Below are 22224 nucleotides of genomic sequence, written 5' to 3'. Positions count from 1 at the left end.
CTCATATAACACACTAGTAATGAGCAACAGTAGCTCTCCTATTCAAGCAATGGAAGCACTCAGAAGTGGAGTAGGAGGAAAAGCAGAAAAACTACATTGTAGGTGCTTTTACAAGAAAAATACTAATTAAATCTACCATATTAAGTTGCAAATCATTTTTTCAGATTTATCTACTGAGTAATTTTATTTGTCAAATGCCTGCTATGTTCTACGTCTGCTGGAAATACGAAAAATGAGTAAAACATTGACTTTACTAGCAAAGCTATCAGGGTTTAACAGATTAAAAAATAATAGAAAGATTTAGAAAAGAAACTTTGCTAGAACCCTGCTCCCTGTTTGAGAGATAATGTACTAGAATCTTTATATTGTAGCATTTGGCACTTGGTTCAATAAGCCAATTAGAAGGGATACAAAATGGCTTGGTTTCATATGCTAATTCTATACTCATTACTGTATCATACATACATCAAGCCACTGCAGGAAACCACATTAAGGGTACTACAGTAAAGTTCCAAGGAAGTTATTGTTTTTATTTATTTGTTTACTTATTTCTGAATTTGAAGTAGGGTTTAGAACTTCTTTTTCTTTTTTTAAAATAATTTTTAAGGGTCATTTTCCACTTACAGTTATTATAGAATATTGGCTAGATTCCCCATGTTGTACCACACATCCTTGAGCCTATTTTACATCTGACAGTTTGTACCTCCCACTCTCCACCCCTAGATTTCTCTTCCCTCCCCCAGTGGTAACCACTACTTTGTTCTCTATATATCTGTGATTTGGTTTCTTTTTTGTTATATTCAGTAATGTGAATACTGAAAATACTGTCTGCCATATCCACAAACGAAGGATGCGGAGGCCACCAAGCCCTTAGCCACTGCAGCCACCCTCAAAGGTGCACCCGAGGAGACAGAGGAAGGAAAAGAAGAGGGTGCTGGCTAAGGTGGGTGTCAAAAGAATCAATCTCAGTGAGCCGAGACTTCTTCCCATGCAGGGCAAGTACTAATTTCGTTAACTTGAGATGTTTGGTTTTCTTTAATTAACGGTGATATTTTGGTGTTCCCTAGTCTTTGTTGCAAAAACCCATATATACCCTGGTTACTCCCTAACCTCTTGGGAGCTGTCCCTCAGAACTATTTGAGAGGCTGCCTATAGGACTTGAGTTCTCAGACAGTCCACCGAATAAAACATAATTCTCAACTTTTAGGTTTTGTATTTTATTCAGTTGACACTAGTCTGTTGTAGATTTTAGATTCCACATGTAAGTGGCATCTAAAGTATTTGTCTTTCTTGGTCTGACTTAGGTTACTTAGCATGATGCCCTACATGTTCTTGTAAAAAGTTAATTTTTCCCTTCAGTGAAATTGTAATATTATGTCATCATATTAACACAAAGTATTATCTATTGCTACCTAATAGTATATCCCACAAAAAGAAAATTAGCTATAATATACTAAGAAAATACATTCTTTATTATAAAAAGTTAACATCAACACTACAGAGCACCTACCACGTATCCTGTACAATGCTAAATACTTCACTATTTCATGCATCTTTTTAACAACTTTCTGAAGTAGTTATTATTATAGTCAGTTTAGCAGATGAGAAAGCAAGGCTAATAAGTCACTCTCTTGGCAATAAAACAGTCTGACTTCTTAATCATTACCCTTACCATCTCTTCAACCCTTAAATCTCCATTTGTTGCTGATTAGTTTCATTTTTTTATTATTCAAAATCTATGTTAGTATTAAAGGGACATTATATAGCATGTTTAAACTACACAGTATAACGAAATATAAGGTGTGCCTACAAGTGTTCTTGCAATTTATAATACAGTTTAGATAAGAACTAGTAGACTTGAGAGAGTATGTAAGAAGCAGCTCTCTGGGAAAACCTGCAATTTTAGCAACAAAAAAGACAACTCTATTCTAGCTAGAAGATAACTGGTAGTCACTTGCATAAAGGAGATTCACTATTTTTGCAATATTCATATCAAAGGACTTTAAACTCTACTTATCTTTAGTTCTAAAAATAGAAACAACTTTTAAAATTTTAAATTAAAGCCTAGTAAAATAATATGTCTTTAGTATAAAGGAAACATAAAAAGGCAATGAGTATTATAACTGATCCTCTGGATTCTGTTTATACTACCCAAAATGGCGAGAAAAGATTGGTGACTGAATAACAGCAGACATAGCTAGCTAGGATTTAAGAAACTTTTAAAACAGAAGAGTGTCATGGGCTGGATTTAATGGTATTGTCATTTTTTTCTCTCCAGTTATTTATATAAATTTCAAATTTGAATTAATATAATCATATAGTATATTCTCAGGAAAAAATAGGACCTTTTCATCCTCTATCCTATACACATAGTATATTTTATATAGGTTTGCATACAGTGTATGGCTGGTTCACCTAAATCTAAAAGTTCTTAGGGGAAAAATATCTGAACATAGCACGTTTAGTATAAAACAGTGGTTTTTAAAAAGTCATAAAAGCAAAAAAAAAAAAAAAGTCATAAAAGCAACATTTCAGTCACTGTGAAAATTCGAAAAACAGCAATCTTATAATAATATACTAACCAATAACAGAGCATCACTTCAGTATCTCTGATGAGCATTCTTTCATTATCACTGAACCTGTCAGACACCTTTTAGATTAATACGTGAAATAAACTATAGTATTTTTAAAAGGAAATGGAGAAAGCATTCTAAGTGCAAACTACAGTGAATAGGGAAGGAGTAGGCAAGAAGTTTTAAGTCAGCCTCTTAGCCTGGGAGCACATTCAGCCAGACATGAATAAGCTACTTAGTAATTTTATGCTTTTCTAAATAAGTAGAATACTGGATAGTTATTCTTCTGAGTATATTGGAGGAAATGAATGGAAATTATCTTTAGATTTAAAAATGAGAAATTCATTTGACATAGAAAAGAACCTCAGGTTCAGAAGTTTAACAAAAGGATTTATACAAAGAAATTTCTACTTTCAGGTATACACATATATAAAAGGGACAACAGTGTGAAACTAAGATAAAATGAGGAAACAATAAACAGATGAATATGCATTTTAAGATGGGAAAAATGTGAAAGCTACAATTTAAGAACAGCAAAAATAATCCAGGTTTCTTATCAATAATATGGAAAACATTAACAAAAGTTTAGTTTTGATAAATAATGTATACATATTAAAATAGTCATTGATATATAAATAATATTTCAACTAAAAGTCTAGAGGACAGAGCACATTTTTATTTTATTTGGTTTATATATAAAATTATACCTCAGTATTATAAATCAAGTAACTGCCAATTTAGGATATTTCCAATATAATTGGTAAACAAAAGGCTTTGTTTTTATAAAATAGTACAGATTTAGTTCAATATTAAATAGTGAAAACTCTAAATTATATAAACTTCATTCAGAAATACAGTGTTTATAGTACTTGCCAGATCTATGCTGAGTTAGCAATTTTGCACTTATAATGGTTCCCTAAACCTACTTTGGGCTTCCTAGGTAGCACTAGTGATAAAGAACCTGCCTGTCAATGCAGGAGACTTAAGAGATGCAGCTTCGATCCCTGGGTCGGGAAGATCCCTTGGAGGAGGGAATGGCCAATCACTCCAGTACTCTGGCTTGGAGGATGCCATGGACAGAGGAGCCTGGTGGTCACAAAGTCCATAGGGTTGCAAAGAGCCGGATACGACCAAAGCGACTGAGCACACACAAACCCCCTCTACAGCACAGGGAACTCTACTCAGTATTTTATAATAACCCAAATGGGAAAAGAATCTGAAAAAGAATAGATATATGTATAATCAAATCACTTTGCTATATACCTGAAATTAATACATTGTAAATCAGCTATGAAGTGAAGAGAAAGTCGCTCAGTCATGTCCAATTCTTTGCGACCCCATGGACTATATTGTTGATGGAATTCTCTAGACCAGAATATGGAGTGGGTAGCCTTTCCCTTCTCCAGGGGATCTCCCCAACCCAGGAATCGAATTCAGGTCTCCTGAACTGGAGGAGGATTCTTTACCAGCTGAGCCACAAGGGAAGCCTATAAATCAACTATACTCGAATATAGAATAAAAATTAAAAGAGGAGTGAACAATCAAATTAAATTGATATTAAAAAGTATGAATTACATACACATTCCCCAACATAGGAAGAATTTCTTACTCATATGAGTAAAAAGAACTGTATGAGAAATCTTTTTTAAACTTTAAAAACTAATAGAATAAAATTTCAATTTTAAACCAATAAAAATTTTATTTGTATATAACAAAGATTACGAGTCTCAAAGAGCTTCAGAAAGCAACTGTATTTGCAAATAAATAATAAAGGTCATATGAACTTTGTTCCAAAAAGACCTAGAAAACTCTGCAATCCCTTTAGTTTCAGACTCTGATGGTGGGGGAAAAGCACAACAAAACTATTGGCAAAATGTAAAGAAATCACCACCACCACTGCTTTATTAAGCCATTCATTCATTCAAAAAGCACTGAGTATCTGTTACATGATTTAAATGCCACTGCTATGCTTAAGGATTTCTCAAATTGAGACAGTTGTTTCTAGTGATGTATTTGGCTTGTTCTTAATATCACTGACATTAACCATGCTGTCCTTGTGTTCCTGATGACAGAGAAGGAATAACACTTTAAAATAATAATCATCGAAGAATGATGAGGTCAGTACCAAACAGTGAGAAAACATCAGTCCCAAACGTACACCTACTTTGATGAGCAAGAAGTGGATCCATGATGCTTCCTACTTCCAACTACTTTCATGAGGCATCCTGTATGTCATTCAGTCACTAAGTCGTCTGTCCAATTCTTTGCGACCCCATGAATTGCAGCATGCCAGGCTTTCTTGTCCTCCACTGTTTCCTGGAGTTTGCTCAAACTCATGTTCATTAAATCGATGATGCCATCCAATCATCTCATCCTCTGTTGCCCACTTCTCATCCTGCCCTCAATCTTTCCAGCATCAGGGTCTTTTCTAATGAGTCAGCCCTCTGCATCAGGTGGCCAAAGTATAGCAGCTTCAGCATCAGCACAACTACTTTTCTGAGGCATCCTGGTCTGAATTAAAGCTGGGACATGAACCTCCATTGCTCTTTCATTTTCTGATAGGGAAAGAGTCAGATGGAAACCAGAACTGAATCTGGGAAAATCTCCATCCTATTTACCTCCTCTCTCAGAGGCAGGAAGCAGAGCCAACAGGCTTATAGGGAGTTCCCAGGCAGATGAGAGGGGTACTCATTAGAATGCACACTACTTTCAAGGTTAAAGATTAACAAGAGTTTGGAAATACCAGTGGTTCAAGCAAGATGTAGGCTATTAGGAAGATGATTTCATTTTATTTCAGAGTCAAATAGCAAGAGTGAAACAGTTCATTATGATTGGATGAGCTTCTGGAAAATCCAGGCACTATATATACTCCAGGACTCTTGTCTGGAAAATCCCATGGACGGAGGAGCCCGGTAGGCTGCAGTCCATGGGGTCGCTAAGAGTCGGACACGACTGAGCGACTTCACTTCCACTTTTCATTTTCATGTATTGGAGAAGGAAATGGCAACCCACTCCAGTGTTCTTGCCTGGAGAATCCCAGGGACGGGGGAGCCTGGTGGGCTGCCGTCTATGGGGTCGCATAGTCGGACATGGCTGAAGTGACGCAGCAGCAGCAGCATATATACAGTTTATGGACAAATGGGGAACAAATAGCAGATACCTGGGAGCAATGTCTGTACTTTTAGTAGAGAAGTTCAAAGTTGCCATATGTGATTTTATGGAGAAAAGAGTTAATCGCACTGTACTAGTTATTAGTTCGCGGGCTTTCAGCTCCAGATTCACCCTTCAGTGTTTGCTCTAGAAATAGGCTGGACCTTTGGGCTCTACAGTAAGGACAATGTTAAGTTTGTATCAGTAGAGGGTGCTGGAGGGATAGGGAAAGGAGAGGGAGGCTTTTCTTCTTCCCTTTGTGCAGTGTTTTGTTTTACTTGCTCCTGGTACAAGGCCCATTAGCAGAAGTGTGTGGGGACATCCACGATGCCCAGACTATGCAGTCCCTCAGTGACCTCACAGCCTCAGTGTGGGCTCACTGACCACCATGCTGTAGCCGTCAGCATCACACTCACAGGAGCAGCTTCCCACTCCCTCTGTGAGGACTCCGACCAACATCACTTGCCTGTATCCTGGAAGGCTGTTTCCTGTTTGTCTGGACCAGCTCTGGTTAGGCCATGCAGTGAAGATGCAATGTGATCGTTCTAATGAGCGCTGACCCTCAGCGTGGAGGAACGGTGTCCACCTACAAGCTGGCCTTCCTTGGGTACTCTGTCTTAGTCCTAGGGCATGCTTTAGAGGTTTTCTTCCACCACAGTTTAATAATTATTTAGATTAAACTTCCCTTGTTTAAGCTACTGTGTGATTTCTGTCTCCAGATGGATTCAATTATCTTTTTGAAGAAATCTTTACATTTACAGTGACAATAACTATAGTTTTTTAAAAAAAACATAGTGTCTTTGATCACATAAAGAATGGTCTTAGATTAAGACAGTCCTTCAATCATCTCTTTATGTGGCCTACTGTTTTTTACTGAGTTTGTGAGTCACCAAAGATTTATGGCATTTAGATCTTTGAAATCAAACACACTCCACTACCCCAACTTAATCTGAAAGGCTAATTTAGTTTGTTCATAGCTAGTAAAGTGCCAGAATGGGGTCAGGACATAAAATCTTTTTAACTCTCAAATTGCTGCTCTTTCCACTACATTATTTGGCCTCATTTAACTTAACAACCGAAACAAATACTCTTTGATAAAGAGGATTGTACATTCAGAGTCAATCTGAATATGAAAGCATTTTACAATGCATAATGCATTCAGCAAATGTGATGTTAGCAAAAACATCCATAAATATACCAACTTATATACTGTGTATCCAAATCACAAAGACAAACTAAAAAGACATTGAAAACAAATCATTTTTTTATGTGTGGTCACATTCCCATTAGTATATACACATTTTTTTTTGCCCCATAAAAGACTAATAATCTTCTAACTCCATCATATTCTAACAGATTTCTTCATTCCTACAAGGGACATCAGCTGTGGAGAATTTAATTTTATAGTTAAAATAATTTATAAAGCACAAAAGTGCCAAAAGCTGAAGATAATCTAATACAACACTCAAGAAATCAATGCCTATTTCAGTAATAGAGTTAATGTGCTTTTTTAGGGTGACCACAAAGATAGTGATAGGGCCAAAATGGAAGGGTCACACTAACTTTCAAAATAAAGAAGCATCTTAACGCTTTCTATCTACAAAATCAGTATTAGAATTCATGTTTTAATGAGATTGACCTTAATTTGTATGTTTAAATGCTCCAGTTACAACCACAATGTCAACCATAAAAAAACATTCAGTTTGCAATGGTTCAGGATCACAGATTTAAGAGAAGAGTCTATAATTGGGAAAGCTGCCATTTTATAGCATCAGGGATCCAATATGAAGCTATTTTTATAAAATCATTAGACTGTCACTGCTTTGAAGAAATCTCTAAAAATAAAATATTAATATGATGACTTTTATTTTATTATGGAGCACGCTGCTGGCACTAGTACTGACATCTGTAAGGTTTGGGGAGATTAGGAGGAAACTATGCTTAGATAAATGACATGATATAGATGGTAGGGCAGAGTCTCAAATGAGCTTTTAATTTTCTCCTCCAGGCTCTTCTCTTAACCTAACTGATGGTTCTATTCAGTTTTAGCCACTTCTAATCTAGATAGCAGAGAAGGGACAGTAATATCACTTCAAATGGAGTTTAGGGGTAAACAATGCATAAATGTAAAGGAAGGAATAAAATATACATGAAATATTTGTGAAATAAAACAAATAGTTAACAGGCCAAAATAAGCCTAATTCATGATCAAACTTAAATAAGAAATGAAAAAAAATTATAGCTTGGAGAGCGAAGACACAGCATTCGTAACAATGCCCTGTAAACTGTAAAGTACTATACAATGAAAAGATAGTGTTAACACTAAAATGATAAATAGGCATTTACTTTATTTATTCCTCTCATCTTTATAAAAAAGATGGGTGCAATAAAATGCTAGTACAAAGCAAGTGCGAAATAGAAGACCACACTGCTGGTTAATGTAAAAGGTGTATTTGAGCTCAGTACAATCTGATTTAAACAATGTGACTTTAACAATCAATGCCTGGCCTGGGATTTTCATGAGTTTATCAAAGCTGACAAGTGTTCCCAGCTCACCAAGGAGAGCAGCAGAGCTGTGACAAGCAGAATAAGTCTGCTAAAGCACAAGGTCTGAAATGGCTTCTCAGGAATACTCTCCAGTTTTATAGATTGTAGTGAAAGGTGGGAGTTTTGAGAAAGTAGGGCACAAAACTGAAGAGATTTCCAGATTCCCTGCAACTGATTTACTGTATGAAACAAGGATCTGGGCAGAGGAAAAACAGATGGGCTCCAACATGCCAGGGAATGTGTGCCTAGGGACAAAGCCTCACTGAGAGGGAAAGATCAAATCAAGAGAGGTAAAATAAATTACTTTCTATCATCAGGTGACAATCACTCAGATATATAGTACACCAATGCCTGCATTTCCCTTTGTCCTTTATGGTTGCACTCTGCTATCTATATCACTATATTTAAAGGCAAAATTCCAAGGAAATCCAAGCTGTCCCATCTCCTTTTATTCAGTCTCACTGAATAAAAGATAGCTCTCTCTACCACCGAAACCAACCAATGCTCCTTTCTACCTAGCTTTCTGGTCTTCAGAGTCTATTACTTTACCATTTTAAATATAAACAGCTCTCTCCAATTTTAAGGATAAAAAGGTGAACAGGAAATCTAGGCGGAGGGTTGTCCAAATCACTTTTGACAATCTCACAACACAGAGAATAAAATTATCCATTAAAGGCCATCAGGATTATAAACTTAATAAATATTTACTTAATTATAAACGTAACACTAACTGAAGAAGCTTGGGATGACATTTGAAAGAAAAAACAAACAAAAATCAGCTATTATCTTACCAAATAAATAAGCAAATATTAATAAAGAATATTTTCTATTTCAAACTAATAAAGAATATTTTTATTTCAATTTTCAATGGTGATTTATTCTGTGTTTATAATGCTTTTAGTCTGGATTTTGGTTAATATTATTTAGAATCTTTCCATGAATATTGTCAAAAGATATTTTTGGTATATTCATAAAATATAAGGAAAATTTATTCATAAATCATATATTCACAAATGCAACTTCAAACAGTATGAATAAATATTTCATCCTTTGAATGCACCATAGTGTACTGAAGCATTAACCTATTATTGCCTATTTTTCATTATTATGTATAATGCTGCTATAAACAATTTCCATAGAAAATGCTATTGCGTTTTAGAATTTATTTTTAGACTAGATTCCATATAGGAATATAGACTCTGGGGCAAGAATGCCTGAGTTAAAATTCTGTCTTAAATCCATTCCAACTATGTCACTTGGAGAAAGTTGTCTAACCTCCTAGTGCTTCAGTTTCCTCAACTATAAAATAGAGATGACACTAATAATAACCACCTCATAAGGTTGCTATGAAGATTAAAGGAGTTAGTTTATACAGAGCACTTAAAATAGTGCCTGAGGCATATTTTAAACACTACATAAATGATAGTATTAATGTTTTTGAGTCTTTAACTAAAAAAGGTTTTATGAACTAACATGCCTAGCGGCAAGGTATGTCCATTCCCATTACATCAGATTCTAAGTACCATTTGGATATTTTTAGTGTGTTACTATACAAATTTGCGTGTTCATGTTTATGAATCTACAGATGAAAATTAGTATTTCATTAGTTTTACAGGAAATTCTTGTTTTCTGAGGATAACTGACACTGGAAAGTAATGGTAGTCTTTGTGTGGTTTAATTTAGAAATAACAGAGCTTGTCTCTTTAAAATATAAGTTCAATGATATTTGTATTATTTTTTGATTTATCATTAAAATTTTTCATTTAAAAATAGTAGTTAGAATTCTTATACTTTTTTATTCCTCACCATCTGTTCTAGACTTAAAGTATGTATTCCTCCCAAATTCATGTACTGAAACCTAACCCCCAGTGTGATGGTATCTGGATGTGGAGGCTTTGGGAGGTAATTGGAGCACTGGTTTCGAGCAGTCTTGAATGGGATTAGAGTCCTTACAAAAGAAACTCCAGAAAATTCCCTTGCCTCTACCACTATGTCAGGATCCTCTGCGAATCAGGAAACAGACTATCACTAGATACGAAATCTGCTGGTACCCTGATCCTGGATTGCCCAGTCTCCAGAAGAGTGAGAAATGTTTGATGTCCTTCTATATTACAGGAAACCCAGAAAGAAACTTCTCTGAAATTTTAGTTTTAAAGAAAGTATTCCATTGTAAAGTTAGCTTTGTGTCAAAAAAAAAAAAAGATAAAAATAAAGTATTCCAGCATCATATAACAAGTGGTTCACTACACATTTTGTTATTGTCTTAAAAAAATAATTCTGATTGTGAGAAAAGCAACATACAAGTACACAACCTTCTAGTGAAGGCTGGACCATTCTTGCATAAAAAGGCCAAGACAGGAAGTAGAATAATAACATGAAAATACAAGTGTTTTCTGAGGTAAATTGATTGGTTAATGCCAATCTCTGTCTCAAACATTATCAGCATACATTCTCAGTCACTCAGCTGTGTCCATGGGATTTTCCAGGTAAGAATACTGAAGTGGGTTGCCATTTCCTACTTCAGGAGATCTTCCCGAACCAGGGATTGAACCTGCATCTCTTGTGTCTCCTGCATTGGCAGATGGATTCTTTACCACCGTGCCACCTGGGTTGGATCCCTGGGAGGGGGGGAGATCCCCTGGAGGAGCGAATGGACACCCACTCCAGTGTTCTGGCCTGGAGAATTCCATGGACAGAACAGCCTGGCGGGCTACAGTCCATGGGGCTGCAGAGTCAGACACGACTGAGCAACTAACACTGCTACCACTACCTGGGAAGCTTTAAATTCTTTAATTTTCTCACTAGCTGAAATGGAAAATAATCAAAGTAAATATTATATTACATTCATTTCTAAACTTCTTCGATGTTATTTATGTTGTCACTCATTTCTAATAGAGGTGAAGTTATTAGGGCAGATGAGCATAAACCAAGAAATGGATTTACAAAGAAAAACAGCAAACTTCATTAAGATGCCTTTTTACCAAGTATAATGTACTCATACTCAATATTTTTAGTAATAAAATAAAACACATGCAAAGTCATTAGTTGATTCAATAAATATGGCCAAATTAAAATTTAGAAAGTTGGTGAATACAGAATCAGAGTAAAGGCAGTTTGATCATTTTTATGAAGTATTTCATCCAAGTGACAACAGAGGTGGATCATCTCTATTATAAAACCAAATATTTTTGATCTGATCTCCTTTTGTCACAGATTAAGAGTGAAAAATTCTTATTTCAAATTTCCTTTTCTCTAGATTCTTTATTTTATGGCATTTTAAACTTGCTACATACTATAGCCTTAAAATACTGTATCATATTTTTCTATTAAGTTAAAAAAGAATGATTATAACTAATACAACTTATTATGTTTTGATTCTTTCGTACTTTTCCTTTAAAATATACAGGACTCACTTTTTCACAGGCTGTAGTTTTTTACTTAATAACTAGTTAAGCAAAGGAATACATACTTTGTAATGAAGATGAAAACAAATCCAAGTATACTTACCACATGAAGAATTTTATTCTCTGTTTCATAGACAGTACAATCCTGAAAAAAGAAACACATACATTAATTTTAAAAAAATTAAATATTCCTTTTAAAATACTTTCTGAGGAACGGTACTACAATTTGAAAAAGTCTTGAAAACTCAAGCAAAAATAGCAGTTAGAATGGGAAAATGCCTGGAATACTGTATACTAAAACATTCATACTGATTTGCTCTGATGGTCAGTTATAGGGATATTTTAATTTTTGTTTAACTGTGTCTTCTAATTTTACTAATTTTAAACACACATAATAAAGGACAATATACATTAAACAGATGTAAAAGCAACTAATGGAAAAATTACTATAATCATTTCCTGTCTAAATGTATACATGTAATAAATGTATTTTGTTGAAATATGTCCAGCATTTCAAATACTTATTATATATTGGAACATTAAGAAAAATATTAACATCAATTTCAATAGTCATATAAAGAATCTCAAAAATACATTATATTAAACATATTTGCATTATGCAATTAAAATTAATGTATGCTACCAATGAATAATAAATTTATAGTTCTAACCTAAATTTGTCTCTGAAATTACAAAAATTATTTTAAAAAATTCTCCACTGTCTTTTTATCTGCAATTGCTAGACTTGTTTATAAACAGTAATATAGCAAAGTGATCTTTGCTTAGAAACTCTGTGTTTCTATGGTACAGTTTACTCAAGGAATTTATAAAATGGGCATGATAATAGCAGTAAACCAATAGCGATGTGTGAGAATCAAAGGAGGAAATGAAATAAATGGCTCAGCACTGTCTGACATACAGTAAATGATAAGTATATTTTAACTATGAATTATTGTTGCTCTGCATGATTTAAGAATTTTAAACTAATAACTTTAACCCCAAAATATAAAGCTAACTGATTATTACTTGGCTAGATAATTTTGAAAAAATATATACATTTCAAAGTATTGCATATTTCAAGGAATGAGAATCCATTTCACTTTTCCCCCTAAATTTAATTTTGACAAAAAGGAATCTTGTTCAACATAGCTTTTGGTAACACCATTTCACCAAAATACCTTGCCAGAAGAAGCACATATTCTTTGGGGGGCTAATTTTTTTAACATTAAATTTGGTCTAATTCATTTCACAAACTAATAGAAATACTTAAGGACTGGGTCTTTCCATTTGGAAGGGCTCCTGTGCCAAAGGAGAAGTCTGTTACAAACAATCACTTCTATGTCTATGTAATCATATAAAGTCAATTCCTTATTAAGCATGAAAGAATTACGTATACAGAGGAGGTAAGGTGTAGATAAAACACTTACATTTGGAAGTGCATGTGTACTTACATCTTAATTTGGAAGAGTCCAATTTTAAATAATTAACTTTAAACACAATTATACTGGGAAGAGATAACTTGGGAAAAGCTGGGAAGTTGCCTAGTTTCCCCATGCTGCCTCTACAGCTAGCTTCAGCTGTAATGGATACAAGTTTCATTAACTACCTACCTTCCTAGAATCAAATGATATGGATTAAATGTTCACAATTCAAAAGGATTCTTATCAAGGAAAAAAGTAAATGTGATCTAAATGTATATTCTGTTGTGATAGAATAATCACACGGAGAATAACTATTTCAAGGTTCTGTACAATATACTTTATTTGTACACCCCTAGTATGATATAAAAAAAGAATTGTTAAAGAAAATCTTATACTATTTTCAGGCTTGGACAGTATAGTCCATGGGGTTGCAAAGAGTTGGACACGACTAGGTGATTTTCACAATTTCACTTACACTATTTTCAGTAACCACATTGTTGGTAGTAGCGTTGTTAGTTTGTTACTGTTTTATTGAAACTGCTATGTGTGTCTTACAGGATGAAGCAAGTGAACAATTACAAGACAGTAGTCAAGTGGGCCTTAGGAAGCATTGCTACGAACAAAGCTAGTGGAGGTGATGGAATTCCAGTTGAGCTATTTCAAATCCTAAAAGCTGATGCTGTGAAAGTGCTGCACTCAGTATGTCAGCAAATTTGAAAAACTCAGCAGTGGCCACAGGACTGGAAAAGGTCAGTTTTCATTCCAATCCCAAAGAAAGGAAATGCCAAAGAATGTTCAAACTATCGCACAATTGCACTCATCTCACACGCTAGTAAAGTAACGCTCAAAATTGGTGAACTGTGAAATTCCAGATATTCAAGCTGGTTTTAGAAAAGGCAGAGGAACCAGAGATCAAACTGCCAACATCCACTGGATCATTGAAAAAGCAACAGAGTTCCAGAAAAACACTTATTTCTGCTTTATTGACTACGCCAAAGCCTTTGACTGTGTGGATCACAACAAACTGTGGAAAATTCTGAAAGAGATGGGAATATAAGATCACCTGACCTGCCTCTTTAGAAACCTGTATGCAGGTCAGGAAGCAAGTTAGAACTGGACATGGAACAACAGACTGGTTCCAAATAGGAAAAGGAGTACATCAAGGCTGTATATTGTCACCCTACTTATTTAAAACTTATTTGCAGAGTACATCATGAGAAACGCTGGGCTGGAAGAAGCACAAGCTGGAATTAAGATTGCCGGGAGAAATATCAATAATCTCAGATAAGCAGACGACACCACCCTTATGGCACAAAGTGAAGAAGAACTAAAAAGCCTCTTGATGAAAGTGAAAGAGGAGAGTGAAAAAGTTCAACATGCATAAAACTAAGACCATGGCATCCAGTCCCATCACTTCATGGCAAATAGATGGGGAAACAGTGGAAACAGTGGCTGACTTTATTTTGTGGGGCTCCAAAATCACTGCAGATGGTGACTGCAGCCATGAAATTAAAGGACGCTTACTCCTTGGAAGAAAAGCTATGACCAACCTAGACAACATATTAAAAAGCAGAGACATTACTTGGCCAACAAAGTGCCGTCTAGTCAAGGCTATGGTTTTTCCAGTGGTCATGTACAGATGTCAGAGTTGGACTATAAAGAAAGCTGAGTGCTGAAGAATTGATGCTTATGAACTGTGGTGTTGGAGAAGACTCTTGAGAGTCCCTTGGACTGCAAGGAGATCCAACCAGTCTATCCTAAAGATCAGTCCTTGGAGTTCATTGGAAAGACTAATGTTGAAGCTGAAACGCCAATACTTGAGCCCCCTGATGCGAAGAGCTGTGTAAAGACCCTAATGCTGGGAAAGATTGAGGACAGGTGGAGAAGGGAATGACAGAGGATGAGATTGTTGGATGGCATCACCGACTCAATGGACATGAGTTTGGGTGGGCTCCGGGAGCTGGTGACAGATGGACAGGGAGGCCTGGTGTGCTGTAGTTCATGGGGTCGCCAAGAGTCAGACACAACTGAGCGACTGAACTGAACTGAACATTTTATCACTCTTGGTGAATCTGGTAAGTAATTTTAACATGGGAGAAAGCAGACACATACTTAAAAAGATCAGTAAAAACCTTAGAGTCTCTTGATGTATTATGTATGTATATATATATGTATGTTTCTCTTAGCTCTGTCCACTGAAAAAGCATAGAAACAATGACCAATTTAGTAGTTAATGAACCCTCCACAATTGGTGGTATTCAAATACCATTTCACAGGCTTTCTTGGAAAATGGCTAATACCAAACTGGCATAGGAACTGTACAAGAGGAGCATGAATTATATTGTGACACAAAACAGAAAGAAGCTATTAAAGATTACAAGGATTTTGTCAGTTAGGACTCAGAAGTCAATATGAAGAGATTCTCCCTGGGCAGAAATGGAGCAATATGAGTATTTAAGAGGATAACTATAATGGACAGAAATACTAAATATTAAATATATTAATATGTTTGAAGCTAAAATTTAAATATACTAAATATAGTCAAATATATTTAGTAAGTTTAATAATATTGAATATATTAAACTAATTGGATCATGTATGATAGATGTATACAGCTATATATCTATAAAGCTCTTGACTCAGCAAATATTAATCATCTGTTTTAAGGATACAAAGATGAATAAAACATGACTTAGAGAAGTGCAGTTTAAGATAGGCACTCACCTAAATAAGTTACAACATGTAAAATTCTACAGTCTTCAAGAAGTTTCATCTTTTAATAACTTTAGGACTATAAATGCCACAAAATTATACAAATCAACATATAAAAGGTCAATTAATTAAAAATTTAAAATATTAATATATTTCTTAATAAAATTCAACAAAACCACTGTGTTGTGCTATAAGGCATCCCAGGTGGTTCTATGGTAAAGAATTGGCCTGCCGATGGAGACGCAAAAGACACGGGATCAATCCCTGGGTCAGGAAGATCCCCTGGAGGAGGAAATGGAAACCCACTCCAGTATTCTTGCCTCGAGAATTCCATGGACAGAGAAGCCTAGTGGGCTACAGTCCGTGAGGTCACAAACAGTAGGACATGACTGAGCACACACACACAGCATACATACAGCAGGTACTTCAGGGGGATTCATCTCATCAGTAAGTCATTTTACTTCCATCAAATGTGATTTTTAAAATATTTGCTTCTGAAATGGGAGTTTTATTAATGCTCAAGGCCAAATCCTTTCCTGAAAGATCATACCCCAAGTTTTAAAAATAAAATTGCACTGGATATGAAGAAATCTCCATTTTCTGAACTTATGCACACTATGGAAAGGTACACCTCTGACGTTCTAGTTATTTTTAGGTTAGGATTAAATTTAGATTTTTAAAATTGGATTTAGAGCTGTGCCACTATACACTCCCAGGAATTCTCTTTAGTAGCTCATGCTATCTTTTACTGTACATGCAAAATAACACTTGAATTTCTTTATCCTTTTTATGTATAACGCTTTTACAAATGATGTGATGCGCATTGAAATGCATCAAATTCTTAATAAGACAAATTTATATAATGAGGAGTGTTTCTTCAGTTTTGATCACTTTTTTTTCCTTAGGAAAGTAAGATCACCCCACAGGATCATAATCAGTTATCCTTTTAGTGAAACCACGATCCAGTTGCTACACTGAGCAGAATACATAAAAAATTTCTTTTCTATATTTTACCATAGATGCTAAATACTTTGTCGCCTGGGGATTAGAATGTTCAGCACAAATAATACATCTCATCAACTGTGTATTATAGATAGTCACAAGTACAGTACATAGGTCATTAATTGCTTTGCTTTCAACTAATATTTCAATAATCCAGCCATGCAAACCTTTGATAAGGGTACTTACATACTAAATACTTCACATATTCTATTATCAAGACACCAAAACTTCTACACCATGTTGCTTCACTGACTAGTTCAGGTAATGAGTTAGTGTTATACTCTTAACCATTCATTCGCTCAAGCCACAATGTTGCTGCTTAGGTGCTAAGTCGTGTCTGACTCTTGCTACTCCAAGGACTGTAGCCCGCCAGGTTCCTCTCTCCATGGGATTCTCCAGGCAAGAATACTAGAGTGGGTTGCCATTTCCTCCTCCAGGGAATCTTCCTGACCCATGCCTCCTGCATTGGCAGGCAGATTCTTTACCACTGAGCCACAAGGGAAGCCCCAAGTCATAATACCATTCACCAGAATTTTTTTTTTTTTTTTGGCATCTTCTAAATGCAATTCACTGTAAGGCACTATTAGGTGATCAAAGACAAATTAAACTTGATCCTTGGCCATCATTACTTCATTATTTAGTAAAGAAGTAGGTGAAACCATTCAAATAATAATACAAGGTAAACAAGATAAATGCTAACAGGCGATCCTATAAAAAAGGAGATAAGTTCTGACTTCTTAATTCTGGAATGATCTTCTGAAGGAGATGGCATTTTAGCTGAGCTTAAATAGCTTTTAAGTCTGGAAATTGGGGGTTCAGGGGGAAAGATCATGCCAAATTACATGAACACACTGAACAAAGGCACACAATCAGGATAAGGAAAGCAATCTGGCTAGAGCCTAAGATACATGAGGTGAGTGCAATGAGAAAGAAAGTCTAGAAAATAAAGAGTCATATTGTGGAGAGTTACCAATGATAGGCTGGAGGAATTTTGTTGTTTTAAAGGGAATAAAAGCTTCATTTTTGTAAGCAATCTATTTTGAAGCCCCCTCCTTCCCTGGAACCTCAGGTGGTAAAGAATCAGCCTGCAAGGCAGGAGACCCTGGTTTGATTCCTGGGTCAGGAAGATCTGCTGGAGAAGGGATAGGCTACCCATTCCAGTATTCTTGGGCTTCCCTGATGGCTCAGCTGGTTAAAAACTGCCTGCAATGTGGGAAACCTGGGTTCGATCCCTGGGCTGGGAAGATCCGCTAGTGAAGGGAAAGGCTACCCACACCAGTATACTGGCCTGGAGAATTTCATGGACTGTATAGTTCATGGGGTCACAAAGAGTCAGACACACTGAGCGACTTTCACTCTCACTTTCCACTGGGGTAGCAAAGACTTAACTCAGTCACTTGACAATTTCTTGTGACTTTTATTTGGAAGAGGCTGAAGTCAGGATAGCTTACATTTAATGCCATGGTTGGTATTAAACAGCAATGTGAATGGTAAGCATGAGTGTGTGTGTGTTTTAACAAAATACGGGGGTGGTGGGATGAGACTATAGTTCAAATTCTCTGGTCTAGCTTAACAACTCAAACAGACATCTCTTTCTTTTCTTATAGTTCTTTCTCTCTTGCTCCTTTCCTTTAGTTACAAGAATAACTCTGGTGCCATGTCTCAGAGGGAAGAATCTCTTCAAAGTTGTGTTATCTTCCAAAATATACCAAGTAGACATTTCATCTCTGGGGAAGATGAAATATGCAATTTACTCTGCTAAAGGAAGTGTTCACAAATGTTTGAGTATGGGAAGACTGTGATCAAATATATGTTTCAGGAAAACGATGAAGAAGTACTCATGGATTTGGAAGGGAGCAAAACTGGAGGCAGGGAGGTCAGTTGGAATACTTTTTCAATAGAAAATATGATATGTAATCAGGGCTTGAACTGAGATGATGATGGTGGAAGGGGAAATGAGAAAAGGTAGAGATACACGTAGCCAGCAATGAGCTAACTCGGTAACTAATTCATAGATAGGTACAGAGAACAATGGGGAGGGGAAAGTTAAACATTACCCTGGGGTTCAAGTCTGAGCAAGTGGATGAATAACACTGTAGAGATGATAGGAGGAGTGAATTTAGAGAAAATAAAATAATTCTATTTGGAGCATGTAAAATTAGAAGTGGCTGAGAGGCCATATATTGGGTTGGCCAAAAGTTCATTCGGGTTTTTCCGTAAGATGTTATGTAACATCTTACAGAAAAACAACTTATGGAAACCCTAACAAACTTTCTGGCTAGTCCTATACACAGCTGCTCAGCAAGTAGCAAAAAAAAAAAAAAAAAAAGAGCTGAATTGGATCTAGAATAGAATTCAAGCTGGGAAATATTTACATTAAAGAGAGAGTTAAAGGTACAAAAAAAATGAAACAACGATGAATTCATCAACAAAGAATATGTATAGTGAGAAGACAGCTATGGACAAGATCAGATAATGGTTAGGAGTCAGATGGTGCTTGCTTCGGCAGTACATATACTAAAATTGGAACAATACGCAGAAGATTAGCATGGCCCCTGCGCAAAGATTATATGCAAATTTGATGCATTCCATATTTTTTGGCTAATTCATGTTGAGTTTTGACAGAAAACAACAAAATTGTGTAAAGCAATTATCCTTCAATAAAAAAAATTAATTTAAAAAAAGAGAGATGGAGGAAGTTAGTTATGTGGTCAGGAGTAACTGGAGAAAGTGTTACAGAGACGTCTAAAAAAAGTTATAGTGATAACAGAGTTACAGCAAAATAGTCTGTGTCTGTGCTGTCTAATTCAGTAGTCATTAGACATGTGTGGCTATTAAGCACTTTAAACGCTTTAAGTGCAAATGAAGAACTGAATTTGTAATTTTCTTTAATTTTAATTAATTTACATTTCAATTGCCACATTCAGGGAATATCCAGGTTGTCCAGTGGTTAGGTTTCCATCCTTTCACTGCCTTGGCCTGGGTTCAATCCCTGGTAGTGGAACTAAGATCTTGCAAGCCACACAATATGGCCAAAAAAAACACCTGCCACATGCAGCTAGTGGTTACCATATTAGACAGCAGCACAAGTCTAAGAAATATACTTAGTCCATCCAACAGCTGGAAAAGCCATTTATTGTTTAGTTGCCTGACTCTTTGTGATCCCAAGAACTGTGGCCCATCGGGCTCCTCTGTCCACAGGATTTCCCAAACAAGAATACTGGAGTGGGTTGTCATTTCCTTCTAAAGGGGATCTTTCTGATCCAGGGATCAAACCTGCACCAGCAGGTGAACTGTTTACCACTGAGCCACCAGGGAAGCCTGGAAAAGCCATTTACCAAGAAACAAAATATGCAGTATCTGGGAAGAAACCATGAAGGGATTTAATTCCCAGTCATTAACCAGATCCTTCATTTTTTTTCCCCTTCAGCAAAGGGCAGAGTCCAGTCTACTATGACATCTACCGTAGCCATACAGTACAATAACACCAATTCTCTCTGTAGGATAGAATACACAAGAGCATGAAAAATGAATTCCGAGTACCCGTCACATAGCTATGTGGGCACAGAGAAAGCAGTGCCAATGAGAAATGATTTGCAATGGATGAAAGATAAAAGTTCAAACTAAATTAAGGTTCATCAGAGACTGAGAGCTGACTGAGTATTTCAAGTGAAAAGAATGTCCATGGTGAATGGACAGGCATTAACATCCTTGCTGAATATGTTATCAAAATGCCATAGTTTAATTCTCATTTCAGGTAAATGTTCTTGGCAAACAAGGCAGAAGCATAAGAACCCAACAATTACTTCCTTGGCAGTCCCTTCACCATTGTGACTGACTCAATGATCACAAACTTGTTAGTCTTCCTGATGTTATTTCAGAAATGAGAAGAATGTTCATGAAGGATGGGATCTATTGAAATTTTAAAATGACCCATTTTAAAAATTGGCTAAGGTTTTCATTAGGTTAAATACAGTTATCAATTGTAACATAAAAAATGCAATAAACCAAGAATAGGAGGAGAATGTGGGTAGGCATGACCTTAGAGATCATTTTAGACTTTCTGTTGGTGAACATAATTATATTCTTCTGCATCTTGGATCATATTCCTCTCCAAAGTTCTGTTCCAGTTATCCCACGGGAGTTCATCTAAAATGAAACCCCACCTGACTCTAATCACTCAACTTTTACTTGACAATGAAAGACTAATGTTACAACAATTGGATGAATGTGGAAACTAATTTTTTAGCATATACAGACTTGGAGGTACAAGCAGAAGTGAGTTTTTTTCAGCATCTAAGTGGCTCTCCAACAAATCCAAAAACCACTGAGGCAAATCCAACAAATCCAAAATGGTCTTGAATGGTCAATCAGATAACTCTAGCTGTATGCATTTTATGTTTCTATCAGTGATCTAATTGTTGGTCTTTCCCATTAGATGGTCAATATTTTCAAAACAGGAAACCTATATTCAACTGCACTATCTCTTTAATATCTCCAGGGGTTTCTGTATATGCTATAAATGTGAATTCATCAGTTATGATTATTTTATTCCATTGAGTCTCTATTTTCATATTCCATAGTAAATACTTAACATTGGTTTTACAGGTTAGGTATAAAAACGAAACTTTAAAACCATATGTTAAAACTAACTGCTAAACAAACTAGCGCTGTATACTTAGTTTCTTCACGTTTCTTCACACTCCTACTTAGTGCAAAAAGACTGAATTTCACAGTTTTAAAATCATTTTAAACATGAATTTAGCATTAGACTTCAATTTGCATGATCTCAGCAGATATTTTCAACAAAAATAATTGGGGCTTTCTCAGCACAAAGATTAGCATTATGTAAAAGATATCAAGAATTTTATATTTATTCAATGAGGCTAAAATTTCTTTGTAATAATAAGTCTCTCTAGCTTCCACATGTTCAAGTTACTTACTGTAATGACCATCTAATATATCACAAGGGCTTCGTGGTAGCTCGGCTGGTAAAGAAACTGCCTGTAGCATAGGAGACCCTGGTTCGATTCCTGGGTAGGGAAGATCTGCTGGAGAAGGGATAAGCTACCCACTCCAGTCTTCCTGGGCTTCCCTGGAGGCTCAGACGGTAAAGAATCTGCCTGCAATGGGCAAGACCTGGGTTCAATCTCTGGGTTGGGAAAACCCCCTGGAGGAGGGCATGGTAACCCACTCTTGTATTCTTGCCTGGAGAATGGAAAGAAAATCTCTAGCATCTAAAATTGGGAGAGAATTTTTCCCTTGTGACAAACTCAAATGAAGAGTTCAAGCAAAGATTAATACCACATCCCATTGGAAATAAAGATATCATTTAAACATTAATTCTTTAATTCAAGACCATACATTTAACTGCCAGAAAATAAATGGAAATTATAATATATGTGAACAAATTCC

The 22224-nt window shown here is 35.8% G+C and overlaps 1 protein-coding gene and 1 non-coding gene across 5 annotated transcripts in view; one reads left to right on the top strand and one right to left on the bottom strand.

Moving 5' to 3' along the window:
- CNKSR2 (connector enhancer of kinase suppressor of Ras 2) overlaps window positions 1–22224 on the bottom strand; it is a 263683-nt gene that overhangs the window by 151163 nt on the left and 90296 nt on the right. For all 4 annotated transcript variants that reach the window (XM_065916516.1, XM_065916517.1, XM_065916518.1 and 1 more), the window contains exon 5: window positions 11778–11819. In XM_065916516.1, coding sequence (XP_065772588.1) covers window positions 11778–11819 — 42 coding nt within the window. The remainder of the gene's footprint in view (window positions 1–11777; window positions 11820–22224) is intronic.
- On the top strand, window positions 19303–19407 carry LOC136154898 (U6 spliceosomal RNA). The gene has a single exon (XR_010660601.1). It is a non-coding gene; the product is annotated as a U6 spliceosomal RNA (small nuclear RNA).

Source organism: Muntiacus reevesi, chromosome X (genome assembly GCF_963930625.1).
Source record: "Muntiacus reevesi chromosome X, mMunRee1.1, whole genome shotgun sequence".
NCBI classification, from domain to species: domain Eukaryota; kingdom Metazoa; phylum Chordata; class Mammalia; order Artiodactyla; family Cervidae; genus Muntiacus; species Muntiacus reevesi.
This window is presented reverse-complemented; position numbering and strand designations above follow the sequence as displayed.